General features: G+C 47.4%; 1 protein-coding gene across 11 annotated transcripts in view; it reads left to right on the top strand.

The window, feature by feature from the left end:
• The window catches only part of Rapgef1 (Rap guanine nucleotide exchange factor 1), a 118975-nt gene that overhangs the window by 19541 nt on the left and 82640 nt on the right, over positions 1-16794 (top strand). For 4 of the 11 annotated variants that reach the window (XM_029474622.1, XM_029474623.1, XM_029474624.1 and 1 more), the window contains exon 1: positions 4510-4804. The exons of 5 other annotated variants lie outside the window; for them this stretch is intronic. In XM_029474622.1, coding sequence (XP_029330482.1) covers positions 4741-4804 — 64 coding nt within the window. In that variant the 5' untranslated portion in view covers positions 4510-4740. Of the gene's footprint in view, positions 1-4509; positions 4805-16794 lie in introns of those variants that run through there. 2 more of the 11 variants (XM_029474626.1, XM_029474627.1) reach the window with 2 other exon arrangements.

Raw genomic sequence — 16794 nt, forward strand, 5'->3', positions numbered from 1 at the left:
CTGTCCAGTGCTCTAGCCTGTCCAGTGCTCTAGGCTGCCCAGTGCTCTAGGCTGTCCAGTGCTCTAGCCTGTCCAGTGCTCTAGCCTGTCCAGTGCTCTAGCCTGTCCAGTGCTCTAGGCTATCCAGTGCTCTAGCCTGTCCAGTGCTTTAGCCTGTCCAGTGCTCTAGTCTATCCAGTGTTCTGGCCTGTCCAGTGCTCTAGTGTATCCCGTGCTCTAGTCTGTCCAGTGCTCTAGCCTGTCCAGTGCTTTAGCCTGTCCACTGTTCTAGACTATCCGTTGTTCTAGGCTATCCAGTGCTCTAGGCTGTCCAGTGCTCACCACCCACTCCTGTACTTTGAGTGACACCATTATCCCTACTGTCCATCCTTCAGTTCTCATCCTTCTTCCTTCCAGTTGGATCAGTTGATATGCTTCCCCAGCATGCCTCAGCATGGGAACAGAGTGACTGCTGTGCATGTCATCTGGTGCTTAAGCCTCATTCTGAAGGTGGTCAGTGCACATGCAGTGTCTCAGAAGAGAATCTTGGTGTTCCTGGGACACACTCCACTATAGTGCCTTTGTGCCCTGAGATGCTCTCCAGCTGTGCCAGGGTGTCAGCAGATAACCCAGAGTTTTGGCTCATGAGCTCTGTCTTATGTCTTTGAGCATGTGCAGGACCAGCCTCCCCCCACCACCCCACCCCACCCCCATGGAACATTCCCACCAGGCTCCATGCTTCCTTGTATTGTTGTAGCTCTCTCCAGGAGGGAAATGACCAACATCAGACTTTCCTCCCCCCCAGATGTACACGCACAGAGCTGGGTGTCAGCTCCTGGGCAACACCCAAGAGCCCTGAGTTGTTTCTTTGGCCCTTTGAGGGTACCCACACTGGTACCTCCTCAGGACCAACCTTTCCTTCTTGAGCCATTTCCATCTTAGCATCCTTGCAGTGAGCAGTGCCCTGCGCAACCCAGACTTAGATTTCTTCTGCATCCAGCAGTGTCTGAGGGCAGCAGAGGGAGGGATCTTCCTAAAACATTTTAAACTGTAGGCCACAGTGTTATATTTCTGATTTATGTTGCCTCCCCCATCAAACCATCATTCCAATGCTCAGTTATTTGCAAGTGAAGTATTAGTTTAGTTGTGTGATGGAAGTGATTTATTTAGCAGTGCAGCAGTGGATCCGTGCTCCAAGGGCTGGCCGTTGAGAAGGTAAATCATTTTCTTCCAGTTGTAGCCAAGGCTTGTAGTTTGTAGATAATCCCAGTGATACCCACAACAGTAGCTGTTCTTTATTGAGGGCCTGCTGTGCACCAACACTTTGTAACTTCTTACTTAGCGCTTTACAGCAGCCTTTCCTAGGGTGTCTGGCTGGCTTGATTATATATGCACTTGAGAAGATAAGGTTTAGAAAGGTTCCCTTTCTCACAGTTCACTAGCCAGAAACACACTCAGACCTTTAGGCCAGGCCAGCTGCCTCACAGCCAGTTTCTGCCGCTGTCCTTCCTCTGTGGTCAGGAGGAAATGAGCCTTTTTACGAGGCAAAGGTGAAGATTGATCAGGATATGGATAAGGCCTTCTCAGGAGCTGTGTAGCTGCCATCCCTGCTCTGCCTTCATGCAATGTGAAAGAAGCTGATCGGAGTCTGCCTGGCCTCTGCTCTTCAGTGTGGTTTGGGGTTTGTAGCACCATCATCATTCAAGAAGTAACTGGTGACCCAAGGCCAAGTTGTCTGGTTGGGGTCAGCATGTACTCCCAGGCCTTCTGGTGTTTGTGGGGCATGAGGAAGTCTAGCCTTGCTGGCTGTGAATAGAGCCTTCCACTCTGCTGCACTGACTTTAGTTTGCTTTGGTATTCGAGACAGGGTTTCTCTTGTTCCAGCCATAGCTGTCCTGGGACTTATGGGATAACCCTCCTTTAGTCTGTCAAGTGCTGAAATCATAGGCTGGCACCATCATGTCCAGGTGTCATTTGGATTTTGATTTGTCCTGTGAGCATCTCCTGTGAGCTCCCTGCATGGGAAGTGGCAGCCAGTCTTACCTTTTGTGATGTTCCCGGGCTCAGACTCAACAATTCAAGAGGGACCCTTAAAAACAGACTCTTCATCTTGTCTCCCTGCCCCACTGGAGAGCACAGGCTTAAGTCACTTGAAATCAGGGCTTGAAGAAGCCACCAAGTCCTCAAATAACATGCTCTCGAGAAAGTCTGTTTGCTGTGCTATCAGTGGGTGTGTTATTTGGAACTTGGGTTCATTTGCTCTTGAAAACCCTGCCACCAAAGTGACAGCTCAGAAACAGCAAGTCAGAGCCTAAGGCCAGCTCTGTATACATTTGCTGTTGTTGCAGTTGTCATTGAGTATCTGTGTGTGAGCGTGGGCCTGCGTATGCTGTGACAGGAGAGAGCACCATGGGGCAGGTGTGGCAACCAGAGGGCAACTTTGAGGAGTTCTCTCCTTCCACCATGGGTTTCTGGGGTCAGACGCGGGTGGTCAGGCTTTGTGTCAAGCACCTCACCAGATCCTGAGCCCAGAACTGTAACTGACGTGTTCTGTGGGTCCAGGTATCCTGTGGACCTGTCACATCAGGTGTCTGCATCAGTGACTTTCAGGACCAGGAGGAGCAGTAGTGATGTGTCACTACCAGGACAGAGGAGGGCTCAGGGTAGCTTCTGTGTGGCTAACTGTTCTAATGTGGGAGCAGGCAGGACTCCTCAGTGGCTCATTCCTCCACCGATCTGTCTACATCTGTGCATCAGGGTTGCCAAGCCCACTTTATTGACAGAATCCTTCTTGCTGGGCAGCTGCATGAGCTACTTGCCAAATGGTAATAAAAAAGACTTTCTCTAAGTAAAAGATGTTAAAATGTAGGTGTTAAACCAGAGCCTCTTAGATGGGAGAGTTTTGAACATACATTATTAAACTTCACATAGCCTGGAAGAAGCGAGGTCAATAGTGCATTTGTAGCTGAAATTCCTTGAGAAAAGGTGTTCAGGTGTTTAATGAGGAAGAGACGGCTCATCGAAAGGTCAGATGGGTCAGCAGGTAACAACCACCAGCTTGCTGAGCTGCTCACTGTGTGCTTGCTTCTACCCTTGGCCTGTCCATTGTGTGGGTGCACTGTGACTTAGGTGGGGGCTCTGTACAGTGAGGGAAACAGGATCCTCTTGTTTCTTCTCATTCCTACAGCAACCTGGGAAAGATGAACTGGGTACAGTTAGTTTTGCCAGACTGATTTTTCTGAAATGCTTTCTATATTGATGGAGGAAAACCCAACACCCGAAGATCTCGGAGAGATTCAGTGAGGCACTTCCCCATCCTGCTTCATTTAGCCAGGCCATTCTCCCAGGCTAGCTGGAGCAGCTCCAGAGTTGTAAAGAACTCTAAGCCTTTCTGTGGTTATAAGGGCCTGCTTTTGCAGTGTTGTCTTAAGGCTACTTCAGTTTGCTTCCATGCTATGTCACCCAGCTTCTCAAAATATGTACCGTTGGCTAACCTGGAGCCGGGACTTTTCCATCTGACCTGCTATAGCTTTAGAGTCTGAGGCTAGGAGACAGTCATGAAGAACATGTACTAAGCCTTCTTCCTAAGTGGGTCTGGTCCAGATAGACAGCAGAGGAGGTGGAGTAGTGGTGTGTCCACTTAGCAGACAGGGAAATGAAGGCTGCTGAATGGCAGAGCTGGTGTTGAAGATCTGGCTGGGCCTAGGTCTGGCAGTCTTACCCTGTGCCTCTTAGCAGCATTTCTAACTCCTGCTGCGGGGGTTGGAATAAATTAGACCCAATACCCGCCTTGGTTTTTCCTTTCTTTTTTTTTCCCCAGGCTTCATGCCCTTGTTTTCTAGCAAACCAGGTACCACCTTCTCCAGCAGAATTGTTATCCAAACGGAGTGGATAACCCTTCCAGGCCGATTGGCATTTTGTCTCCAATCACTTGCCTCTGAGTGGTTTTCCCCACTTGGAGCCATCCAAACGGAGTGGATAACCTTCCAGGCCGATTGGCATTTTGTCTCCAATCACTTGCCTCTGAGTGGTTTTCCCCACTTGGAGCCACGGTATTAATGAGACTAAGTCTGTTTCCTCTGGCCATGTTATGGGGCTGAAAATGAGACTTTAAATAGAAGATGTGACATATGGAACTATGCAGGTTTCCTTACTGCACACTGCACCCATCTTGACTTTCTTTCTTTCTTTTTTTTTTTTTTTTTTTTGAGACAGGGTTTCTCTGTGTAGCCCTGGCTGTCCTGGAACTCACTTTGTAGACCAGGCTGACCTTGAACTCAGAAATCCGCTTGCCTCTGCCTCCCAAGTGCTGGGATTACCACGCTCTTGACTTTCAACTCCTGGATCGAGGTTGCCTGCTTCTTCCCTCGGGAAAGCAGCAGGCAGGAGCACAGCCCATTCTCCAGTCCTTGCTGACCTAGTGAATAGTGATGTCAGAGGAGGCTGAGCCAAGGGCTGCTTAATAGGGTGGATTACAGCAACCCACCGGTAGGGCGGTGGGGCTGGACCGGAACAGCCCTTTCTTCTAGTTTCCTCCCAGTACCTCCAAGGAATTTGAAAGGCAGGAGGCTGAGAAGTTTTAGAGTGACTGAGTTCCTGCTTTCCTGAGGGTGTGTCAGCCCTCCTGGAGCTCTGCCTAAGGCTGCTGGGTCATTGGGTTGTCCTGGAGATGAATCCCCTTTCAGCCAGAGTCTTGGTTCTTAGTGTCATTTAGTGAAGATGCCTGGGCCGGGAAAGGGGCTGTGATCTGCTGGCCTTAGGATGGGCAATGCCGTTGAGAAACAGAAGCCCCTGAGACAAAGCCATCTGTGCCCCTGGAAACAAGGTAAGAAAGCTCTGCCCTCATTGTATAAGCAGCTAGAGCTAGCCTTGTCTGGGGGACCCTGGCCCAGCCAAGTCAGCTGAGCTGCTACCTTCCAGATAAGACCTCAGTACTCTGCCTTTCTAAAGACTGAAGCACACATTACCTCATTGTGATACCTGTTTGGCTCTCAGGAGCTTCTGCTTCTATGTTGACACCATTCTTTCGTTTGTTTGTTTGTTTGTTTGTTTGTTTGTTTGTTTCTATTTGGTTGTGGTGGGAGGGTTTGAGACAGGGTTTCTTTGTGTAGCCCTGACTGTCCTGGAATTTGAATTCATGGAGATCCACCTGCCTCTGCCTTCTAGGAGCCACCTGGCAACATTGTTCAATTCTTAAAACCTAATCCAAGTCAGAGTTTAGATATAAAGGAATTAGAGTATTTTGTTATATTTGTGGTGTAAACATGTATCATCTCCCAAAGCAGTGTGTGTATATCCCTGACTACCTACTTACTTACTTTCTTTCTTTTTTTTTTTCTCGGTTTTTCGAGACAGGGTTTCTCTGTAGCCCTGGCTGTCCTGGAACTCACTTTGTAGACCAGGCTGGCCTCAAACTCAGAAATCCTCCTGCCTCTGCCTCCCGAGTGCTGGGATTAAAGGCGTGTGCCACCACGCCCGGCTGATTACCTACTTTCAATACCATGATGGGGGCAGAAACCTCTCTCAACACCTACCCTAACTCTCAGCTCAGAGGAGAGGAGTCTGGGGTCCCTTACCCTGCCTCAGTGACACAGGACAGCTCTGTCTCAGACACCTGTGTTAGTATTGCTGACCCATTAGCCCGAAAGCTGGCAGGTATGCCAGACGTGGCACCTGCAGGACTTGGGGACAGGATCTCTCACTGTTCAGCCTGTCTGTATTGGTCCTGAGTTTTCTGTCTCATCAGGTTTTCAGCCTCCCCAGTGCTGGGATTGCAGATGTGCATCACATCCAACCATCTGTCCAGGTCTTGTCTAACCCTGCAGTCGGACTTGATGTGTGGTTGGCAATCCACTGTACTGTATGTCTAAGTGTGTGTTTGTGAATGGAGAAGCAACGGGAAAGAAATGGCTGGGATCTTAACAGCAACTGTTGGAAGCTAGAGCATAGAAAGTTTTTCAGCTTAAAAGGGAAACCAGGTAGGATGTTAGTGTGTTAGTTCAGCCTTTCGGAACCTCCCTTATCTGTCTAGCATCTGCTGCTTCTGTGAAGAACTGCTCCTGAGTGCTGCTCCAGTGGACTCCAGCTTAACAAAATGGAATAGGAAATGGGGAGGGGCTTGTTCTGGAACTTGTCTTTCTTTGGTGCTGGGTATTGAATCCAGCGCTTGGGTCAAGCTAATCAACTCCCTGCTTCTGAGCTACACCCTCGGTCCTTGTCCCTACTTCTCTTGGCACTGGGCAATGTGGGAGAAACAGTCTTGGTTATGCATAGTCAAACTGGAGTGTTTGAAGAGCTGTGCTGACTATAATTACCCTGACACGTTTCAGCAGAATGATGCATTTGAAAGTGAGGGCTTCCAGATGAGAAAAAAAAAATAGGGGAGGGATGGCTCAGTGGTTAAGAGCAGTGACTGTTCTTCCAGAGGTCCTGAGTTCAAATCCTAGCAACCACATGGTGCCTCACAACCATCTTAATGAAATCCAATGCCCTCTTCTGGTATGAAGACAGTGTACTCACATGCATAAAGTAAATAAGTCTTAAAAAAGAAAAATAGGGGAAATCTCAACACAGCAGGGTCAGGTGTTGGATCTGAGGTACACTTGTTATGCTTAACAGTGCTGACAACACATGGCCCATACTAGGCAAGCACTTTACCACTGAGCTACACCTCAGCCCTCCTCAGTGTGTTTTTGCATGTTTAAAATAAAAGCAAGTAACAGCTAGGCTCGCATAACTAGTTAAGTTTTCGTTGGAAATAACTACAGAAAGTTTTGAGAGTTGGTTGTGGTTATTCACTGAAATGGAAGCAGCTGTAGGGCTATAGCTGATAGAATGTGCAAGTGGACGGGGATATAAGCAGAGCCACTGTGACCTGTGCTTTCCAACTCTTCTTTCCCCAGAGACTGGGTTGGTTTATCAGGGTACACCCTGGAACCAAGTTTGTCCTCTCAGTCTAAAGCCTTTCTGGACCTGACCTTAGGGCCATTTCCAGTCCCCTTTCAATGAGGTGATGAGGTCCTTCCTGGTGAATGCATGGTGGCTTCAGGCAAGCCACACGATTGGGGTCTCTCTGACACACTAGGGAATGGGTGAATGGATGGAAATCCAGTGTCCACATTGGCTGCAGTTGGGATAGCCCAAGGAGTTTCCGACACTTTAGTATCCTGTGATGGCTGATACTCTGAGCAGACCGTTTGCCTAGAGCCAAAGATGATGTCTGAGGGTCAAGCCTTGCTGCATTCTGAAGTTTATCTGAAAAGAAATCCTATCTGCCCTTCTGATCAGTTTGTGGGCTGGGAAGTTGGAAAACTGAAGTGGTGTAATGGTATTTGAGTGCCCTGACTCTCTGCTGCCCTTCAGACTCTTCCTGTCTCATATTGGCTCTGGGAATTGTCATGTGGACAGATACAGCAGCAATTGCAAATTGAGTTGTTACTGCAAGTCACCATGTGGGTGCTGGGAATTAAACCAGGTCCTCTGGAAAAACAGCCAGTGCTCCTAATTACTGAATGATCTCTCCAGCCCACCTTCTTCCTAAAGTCCCAGCAGCCAGTGCCACCAGCCTGATGAATGGAAATGCTAGTGATGTACATGTTTGCACACAGTGTGGGTGGCAGCCTCTGAGGAAGGACTGGCTGTGAAAAGCTTCAGCTCATAGCCTAGTTACTGGGGCTGCTGTGCTGGGAAAGAACTGGGCAGCCAGAAGGTAGACTCTGGTGACTGGCTAGTGAGGAGGCTGCTCTCTGTCAGCACAGCAGGGGTGGACTGAGGGGTTTGGATTGCAGCCAGCAGAGGTGTTAGACCTGCACACACAGTGCAGAGGCAGCTGGTGAAGCTGCATATCCATGCCCCAAGTCATAAATGTCCATCCAGAACATAGCAAGGCTCAGAGCCTTACTCTGACCACTGACCGAGCTTCACGTTCGCAGGCCTGCTTCCTGGTCTAAGGGAAATGAGCAATGAGGGAGGCCCTTAGTGTGCAGTAGCTTTAATAAATGCATACTGCTTGTCAGAAATGCTTGTAATTATTGCTCACTGGAAAGAGCCCTGCGTTTACTGGGTCCATGGGCATAGACCTTAGGTTGACTCTTGCAGAGCCATCGTCTCACAGAGCTATGTGAATTTGAATAATTCTCTACCAGTGTCCTCTCAAAGGGAAGATATGATGACATTCTTAAAGGACCCTTTGGGTTAATCCTATTGTCCATGTGCCCTTCTCATCATTGTTTATGGTGCAGACTCACAGTATGCTGTCATACTACCCAGGAGACTCAATTTTCCCTTAGTGGCTACTGTTTTCGTGTTTGTTTTTCCAGTTACACAGTGGTTAAGAGCATAACTTTGAACTAGAATGCCAGGGTTGAATTCTCATTGTGGGTCAGATACAGAGAGTGTGCCTTTACTTTAGATGAAATATCCTTACGTTATTTGTTATCCTGCACATCTCCTGGTGCTGGTGGGAACCATGGGAAAATACAGAAGAAACACTACTGAGTTCCTACAGGACCTAAAACCTTACAAGAGGACAGAAGCCTTAGTTGCTGCTGTTGTTTTCCAGAGCCTTGCACATGCACACACCCACGGCTTTCCATAGGCACAAGCATGTGTGTGTAATTTCCCCCTCAGCTGTCAGGCTCCTGTGTAACCCCATAGCTGCTATCATGCTAATGTTGCGCGCTGTTTTAAATTAGCCATCTGCTGGTGAGCACAGAAGCTGCCGTTTTTTGGCAGCTGCAGGTGGGGCAGCATTGAGGAGCTCCAGGGCCAGAGCTGGGTGATGCTGCCGGATGGTTTCCTTAGGATAAGTTCCCGAGCCGGGAACATAGGAATAGCTTTGAGGATCTCGCTGTGCTGTTTTCTCAAAGGAGAGGCATCTGTTAGTATTCTCCCACGTGAGACATAAATTCCCCAGTTGGTCAGCAGCTCATCAGCACCCATGTCCCATCTGTTTAGAGATTTCTAGAAAATGTCAGCTGTACTTGTAGTGCCACAGTGACGGGTCATCTGAGGAGAGACCATCCAGGGCTGGCAGCAGCAGTGTGATGAAGCTGCGGCTTACAGTGCTCTGCTTTGCTTTGGACTTTTCTTGGTTGCTTTGGTTTGTTTAAGGATGCACATTTATTGCCATTACCTTTTGTCTTCTATCTTCCGAAGAGTATTGATGATTAAAATTTTTTCTCCTGTTGAAGATGTAGAATGAGCCAAGGAGTCCCTACATTGTTAATGTTGGGCCAACTGCTGGGTCTGGAGGTGTGGAGGGGCAAACAACCCAACTGGTCCTTTTCCTAACTGCTTCTAAGTGATGAGACACCAGCTCTGCACCGCAGATAAACAGAGCAAGGTGTGGTTATATGTATAATAACCATACAGTAATCCATACAGAATACTGAGGCAGGAAGGTCTTGAGAAAGCCAACCTGGGCAACATAATGAGACCTGGCCTATAAATAAATGCATCATAATAAATGGTCAAGGTGCTCTTAATTAGCCAACTCATGTAGTACCTCAGAATGTGACTAAATGTGATGGATGAGGAAGGGTCAGAGCGAGGGTGAAAGCCATGTGTGGAAATATAACAAGAAGGTTCCGGATGAGAGGAGGAAACCTTTTAAAACAGACGATTACATAGGATACTTTTGAAATCACATGCCTTAGACTAGGAGGGTAAAATAATCTAAAATAATTATCTAATTTTAACAGTGGGAGAACCAGGTGGGATGTGAAGTCATAGCTTGTATCTTTTGTTACTAATGTTATAACAGGGTTGGGACAATGTATGCAGTACTAATAGGAAACAGCACATTGTATATCATATGCTTCATATTTAACATGATATATGTGTAAATGTTCTATAACATATATAAAACAGTTTACATGGAGAGTGTGAATGTCTGTAAAATACAATGTATAGCATATGTCACATGTACCGTATGTAGCACAGCACTGTAGCATGTGTAGCAGTGACCAGTAACAGCTGGGATGTGGTACTAGGCAATGCTGGTGGCCTCCTGTGTGCCAGGTGTGGTACCAAAGGACTGACATTCGAGATGGGTTCTGTTTGTACACAGTTGGCGTGTAACTCCAACCTTCTATAAGTTGGATCTTTTATTCAGCAGGGATCAGTTATAGGGGATGGAAACTGTAAGTGTGAAGGGGTTTTTCTCATGAGAAGTGTGGGTGTTGCTTTGGGTGTGGGTAAGAAAAGGGAAGGAAACTTGGCTCTGTCATCAGATAGCTCCAAATTTAGAACAATGTCTGTCCTGAGCCACTGGCTGTTGAGTGTGTTTCACCCTGGGAACGTGCGTAAAATACATTTCCGGGTTTCAAGATTCCTTTTCCAGCTGTGTAGAGGCTGTTGCCCTAATCTGCTGTGATTACAGTGGCCGTCAGCCACCCAAGATCGACAGTTACTTTCCAGGGATTGCTTGTAAGACTTTTAAGAACCCTGAAGACCATAGACAAAAGCTGAGAGGTTTGTCCTATAGTTCATCTGTGTTAGGGATCTGAAAACATAAAGGACCAGGTAGGTGGGATTTTAGAATAAGAAACAAAATTCAGACCATTATATAGGTGTTTACATAAACATTTAAAAATATGAAAACCCTTCCCTGTTTGCAGGCTGCTGTTGGAATTCTGGATGACAGACCGTTTACTAACCCTAACCTCCAGAGTCTCTGGGGTTGGATGTTTTCTGTGGTCATTGCTCCTCTGGGAGTCAGCAACATGCTCCACCCTCACTCACACAGGAGACAGAAGAATCTTGTCATTTCTAGGCTGCAGGGGTAACCCATGCAGGGTCCACCTACAGTGCCTACCACTGTGATTAGAACGGGGCCACCTGAGCCCACGTGCCAAGCTTTCATTGTCAGGGAGGGGAGATAGAGGAGGGAAGGCTCTGGAACCTTATCCAGACTACAGGCTTTGGTGTTTTCTTTGCCATTGAACAGGCTGAGGCACTAAGTTTAGTGGAACCATGCTCCCTACAAGTGTTCTAGCCAAAGTAAAGTGTTTTCAGTGGGAGAAAAAGTCTGTTTCATCATTCCTGTTACAAACTGATGTTTAGCTGTGACACAGGCACTGTTCTAGGCTCAGGGTATGAATTGTGAAAACACAAATCACTGCTGCCCCCTGGAGTCTACAAGTTTGTACACAAACTAGTGCTAGGTTGTCTCTTGGGAGGTAGGTCCTATACTGGCAGTGAAGAGCAGAGGACGGCCAGTGCTTAGGGATTCCTAGTTTTATATAGGAGGAAGACGATTGTTTTTTTAAAAGTTTTTTCCTTCCAGCCCCTGCTCCCGTAATGATGACTCTGAGACTAATTATTTATTAATAAATAATTAATGGGTTCTTTTTTCTCCTCTCTCTTGCTTTCCCTGGTGCCTGTCTTTCCCTTTCTGAGCACATGAATGTTTGGTAATTGTCTCATCACAGGCATTGATCTGGAGCAGGGATTAGCTTGCTTTGGCCTGCCTGTTAGACTGCATCTGATTGGGCAGCTGCACTTGTTGGAATCCCATCATGGTACTGTGTGGCTTTTATTATCTAGGGCTTTTATTCCCATTTCCACTCTCGGCTATCCCTTCACTTTTCCTGTCAGCTGACTCTCCTAGGTAGCCACACAGGCCTCCTCCAGCTTCATTGCCTACAGGCCTCCTGACTTCCCCTATCCTGCCTTATCCTTGCATCCTTTCTCTCTACTTCTGGCACTGGGCCGCCTTGTGTGTAGTCTGGGATTAACCTTCTCCACTCAGGCCTTCCTCATTCTAAAGCTTGTTTGACGCCCCTCTGCTCAGCACACTGCACTTCAGGCTTCCCCAGGGCCGAATCCAAAAGGTGGGGATGTGTGCAGTGGGGCGTAGGAACTTTGGCTCCATCCCTACAAGTATATCCTTGGGCAAGTCCTTTCCTCTCTGCTTCCTGAATGCAAGAAGAATGTGCTGATGGAGTTGGGTCATAGGCCACTGACTCAGAGTGTGAGGACTACAGTTGTGCACACCTCAGCCTAGGGCTGTTCTCTTGCAGTGGCTACTACGCTATACCTGCATCCGGACCTCTTCGTCTCATCCCTTCGGTCCTCTGTGCCCAGCTGGGTGCCCTGTCATTTAGAGCAGCAACTCATCCCATTTGGAAAGCAGCTGGGGAGATGGCTCCATAGCTCTGAAGAGATGACATTTGATTGGATAGTAGAAATCTTGGTGCAAACATGTTGAATGCTCTTTGGGCAGAGGGAGAGATAATCAGTAAGTTTGGTCAGGATGCAGGACCCTTTACTCTAGCCTGGATGGGAGCTAAAAGCTTTGCCCTCCTTGGAGATAGGTTGAGCCTTCCCTGGAGGAGAGTCCGGGACTTTGACCTGCCCTGCTCTGAGCCAGCCGATGCTGAACTGAGAGATGATCTTTCTTCCTTATGTCACCTTCAGTCACAGTAGGTAGTCTCCTGCTACTTACTAATGTCATGAACCTTGGGGAGCCCACTCACTAGGTCAGCCCACTTTGTGCATGTGTCAGCTGAGGAGTGTGAGGCGGAGCCTATGAACCACTGCTTCAGTGCTTACCCCGGGACAGCTGTGCTCCCAGTTATGTATAGTTTCTTTCTTTCTGTTTCTGCTCCCAGTTATGTATAGTTTCTTTCTTTCTGTTTCTTTCTTTCTTTTTTCTAAAGCAGAAGCATACATTCTTTTTTTTTTTTAAGATTTATTTATTTCATGTATGTGAGTACTCTGCAGCTGTCTTCAGACACACCAGAAGAGGGCATCCAATCCCATTACAGATGGTTGTGAGCCACCATGTGGTTGCAGGGATTTGAGCTCAGGACCTCTGGAAGAGCAGTGAGTGCTCTTAACCGCTGAGCCATCTCTCCAGCCTAGGTTTCATATTTTAAACATTTTTATTATATACACTTCATTTTTTTATTTTGGGGCTGGAGATGTCTTTTCCCAGCACATGTGGACATGAAGGTCAGAGGCCAGGTCACCAGTCTGTTCTCGTACATTGTCTGGTTCTCAGGAACCAGTTTCAGGTCTTACAGTTTCCAAGCTACAATTTGTATTTTGCTGAGTTGCTTGCTTAGGACCCAGTTCCCTGTTGGAACATGGGGGAGCATCATGGAGTCACAGTCCCCTTGGAAAGTGTCTGGAGCCACCTTAACATAGAGTTCACATCAGAACCATGAGCCATGGGGTCTCTGTCAAATACTTTTTTATTCTTTTTCTTCTATCCCTTGAAATGTAAATACTTAAGTAGCTGTGCTGATGTACCTGGCAGCAGAGGCAGTAGGGGTGTGAGTTGGAAGCTGGTCTAACTATGTAAAAACCTTTTTATTAGACCTGAATTCTTAAAGAAAGACAGAAAGACAGAAAGACAGGAATACAGGAAAGGAAAGGAAAAGAAAAGAAAAGAAAAGAAAGAGTGAGCATTGGTGTTCACGAGCTGACTGGCATCATGCTGGCCCTGTCCCCTGTCCCAGGTCCTCATGTCCTGCTTGTCCTTCCCTCAAGATGAGGCTTGGTCCCTATAACCAGTAGAACCTTGACAGTGTGTCTGACCTGTCTTCCTTCCCTTCTCACTACTGTGTTCTGGGGAGAGATTCACCATGCTGCAGGCATCTTGACAGTGTGTCTGACCTCTGTCTTCCTTCCCTTCTCACTACTGTGTTCTGGGGAGAGATTCACCATGCTGCAGGCATCTGAGGCTTCCCGTCCAACACATAAAAGTGAGCTGAGCTGCTCCTGGTCCTCCCCACAGCCTCCTGAAAGCCTCCGTCCAGTCAGTTATAGAGCATCCTTATCTCCTGAAAGCCTTCAGAAAGTCAGTCATAACATCCAGTGGTGGGAGCAGGGAGTTCTAGACAGAGGTGGCTGTCTGGAAGCAGAAAGAAATTTTGCCATATTGTTTTAGTGTGAGATGTCTGTTCAAGTCTGTCAGAATGGGTGTCATGGGGAGGGTGGGCATCCCTGTACTTCATCTCCTCAGTAGATGCCATCAAGGTCAGATCTGGGGTCCAAGGCCTAGTTTGGTGGAACTTGCTCCCTACCCTTTCTCAGCTGTGATACAGAAGGAATGGTAGTATCCTCTGTGAGTCACGGAGACTCTACCAGACCGAGTGCTGACCAGCTCCAGCTTTCTCTAGTTTTGCCCACAGTACCCTCCTCCATTGCTGGTCATCCCTAAGCTGCTAGCCATTGACCTATGTAGTGGCCTGTGTGTTTTAGATGGTCCCAAACATGGGCAAATTGGAGAAGGCTTCATAATGAGGTACACGCAGTGACAGGAAGCAAGACACTGACTGGGTAGTTCATTAGTTAATTTAATTCCTTGTTTCATTTTCACTCAACAAATATTTTAGCACCTACTAAGGGGTAGTCGTACTATTTGGTAGAAATCAGAGCTCTATGCCTGAACCACAGGACACAGAATCAACTGTGTTCCTATTTCATCAGATCTTCTGGGCATGGCACATGACTGGTGTCCTGACGCATAGAAAAATCGCTATGATTCACAATTTCAGTGGATGCTGTAGGGCAGCAGGTCTCAGCCTGTGGGTCCTGACCCCTTTGAGGATCAAATACCCTTTCACAGGAGCTGCCTAAGACCATTGGAAAGCACAGATATTTACATTACAATTCGTAATGGTAGTAAAATTGCAGCTGTGAAGTAGCAATAAAAATCATTTTATGGTTTGGGGTCCCCATAACATGGTGAACTGTATTAAAGGGTCACAGCATTAGAAGGTTGAGAACCGGTGCTCTAGGGTCTGAGGGAGCCCAGGTTGAGAAGTGAAAATAGTTGGGTAGAGACATAATTACAGACCAGACAACACCATGAAAGCTCAGAGCTGAGCTCAGAGGGCTAAGTCAGGGTTAACTAGGTGATGGTCAGGAAGCCTCTGGGGAGGAAGGAAACCATGGCATAGGCCCCATGAGGTAGAGGTGCGGTGGCTAAGTGGTGGCTTGTCATCCTGTTGGCCTTGAGCTTAAGGGCAGTATCAGGCTGAGTAGTCTTGAAGTGTTTGAAGTGGCATGTGTGCCCAAGAGACTTACTGAGAGATCAGATTGGTGATTTGACAGAGGACTCTGGCATAGGAGACAGCACTAGAGAGACTCAAAAACTCACAGGTTGAGTTCTGTTGCAAACAGTTTGTGATGGGGTAGTGGGACAGAGTTCCTAGGTGCTTAGACGGTAAAATAGAAGCCAGGCAGAGGTAGGTAGAACTGGTGCTTGAACAGGGCTTTGGGGGTGGGAGTAGGGTTGAATTGGCCCAAGATTTTTGGGCTTCTAGACAGTGGTCACCAGTCAGTGAGATGTGGAATCCTAGAGACCTGTTGCTGTCTGGTTTATCTATAAGCACTAAACAGTGGTTCTTGAAGGACTTTGTAGGTTTTTATTACTATGGCCATTCAACTGTTGTTTGTAGTTATTCATATGCATGAAGTAACAGTTTTTTCTCAGAGTTCTTACCTTGTGGGGCTTGGGTTTTTAGTAGGAGTAGCTTGACCAAATAGTGTCCACCTAGAAAGCTGTCCCTCTTGCTGGCACTGTGTCTCTGCACATTCTCTCTAGGCAGCTGTGCCCCACCAGAGAACTACATAGACCAACTAAGGAGGAGGGCTTCCTCATGGCTCATTTTTCTTTCTTTTCATGGGCAATTGGGCTCCTAATGAGACTGTTCTCATTAGGAGGTCCCAGGAAGCCTCCATCCATGAGTGACTTGTGTGATTTACCAAACTGCTCTGCCAGGTGTCCTCATTTGGATTAACTAACACTTGCTCCAAGCAGCCCATAGGGTGCTGTCATCAAGCTCTTGGGACAAATATATATGTACTGTCGAGGCTGAGAAGTTAATTTTCTACTTATGTGAAAATTAATTGCCAGATGTGGTGGTGGAGCATCCTGAGGTGTGTGTGTGTGTGTGTGTGTCTGTGTATGTCTGTGTGTGTCTGTGTCTGTGCGTCTGACCTGGCAGTGTTTGCAAGTGATATGTGAACTAGTCAGCTATGAAAGAACCTAAGCTGGGTCTTTGCTAAGTAATGGTCCCTGGGGTAGCTGTGGCAGTGCCTACATGCTTCTTCCAGTTAAGAGAAACTGAGGGTGCCTTCCTTTTTTGAGACAAGGTTAGTTTTGAACAGCCGTGTGCAGAGGAAGGGTGAAAGACACTCATGCATGGTACCCTGTTGGCCTCTCAGAGCAATGAGTGACAGGTCATCAGACCTCTCATCCAGGTCTGCCTTCTCAAATTTCCCAGTGCTGCTGAGAAGTCAGAGGCCAGCAGTGATTTAAATTAATATATTTAATTAATAAAATGTGTAAGATTGGTTGTTTTATAGTAATTTTGAGTCTCAGCAGCTGAATTGTTGAGCTTATTGTAGACCCTCATTGTTCCAGGGCTTCCTTTATAAAGCACCTAAATAATTACAGTGTGACTATGGTGTGGCATTGGAGCATGGCTGCTTGTAAGTAACCTGGCATCCAGCAGTCTGATGAGAATTGCCGAGTCTCCAGCTCTCAGCTGAGCACTGGAGCAGCACTCACAGCCCTGCCACATAGGGGATGAGAGGCAGGAACTTAACTACAGCATGGAGTTTAAACGTGAGTTTAGCAGAGAGTTCCTGCCTCATTATCTGGTGTGCTAGCTAGTCTTAAGTCAACTTGACATAAGCTAGAGTCACTGGAAACTGAGAGAGACCCTCAACTGAGAAAATGCCTCTATTAAGATTGGGCTGGGCTGGTGAGATGGCTCAGTGGGTAAGAGCACCCGACTGCTCTTCCGAAGGTCCAGAGTTCAAATCCCAGCAACCACATGGTGGCTCACAACCATC

This window comes from Mus caroli, chromosome 2, assembly GCF_900094665.2.
Source record: "Mus caroli chromosome 2, CAROLI_EIJ_v1.1, whole genome shotgun sequence".
NCBI classification, from domain to species: domain Eukaryota; kingdom Metazoa; phylum Chordata; class Mammalia; order Rodentia; family Muridae; genus Mus; species Mus caroli.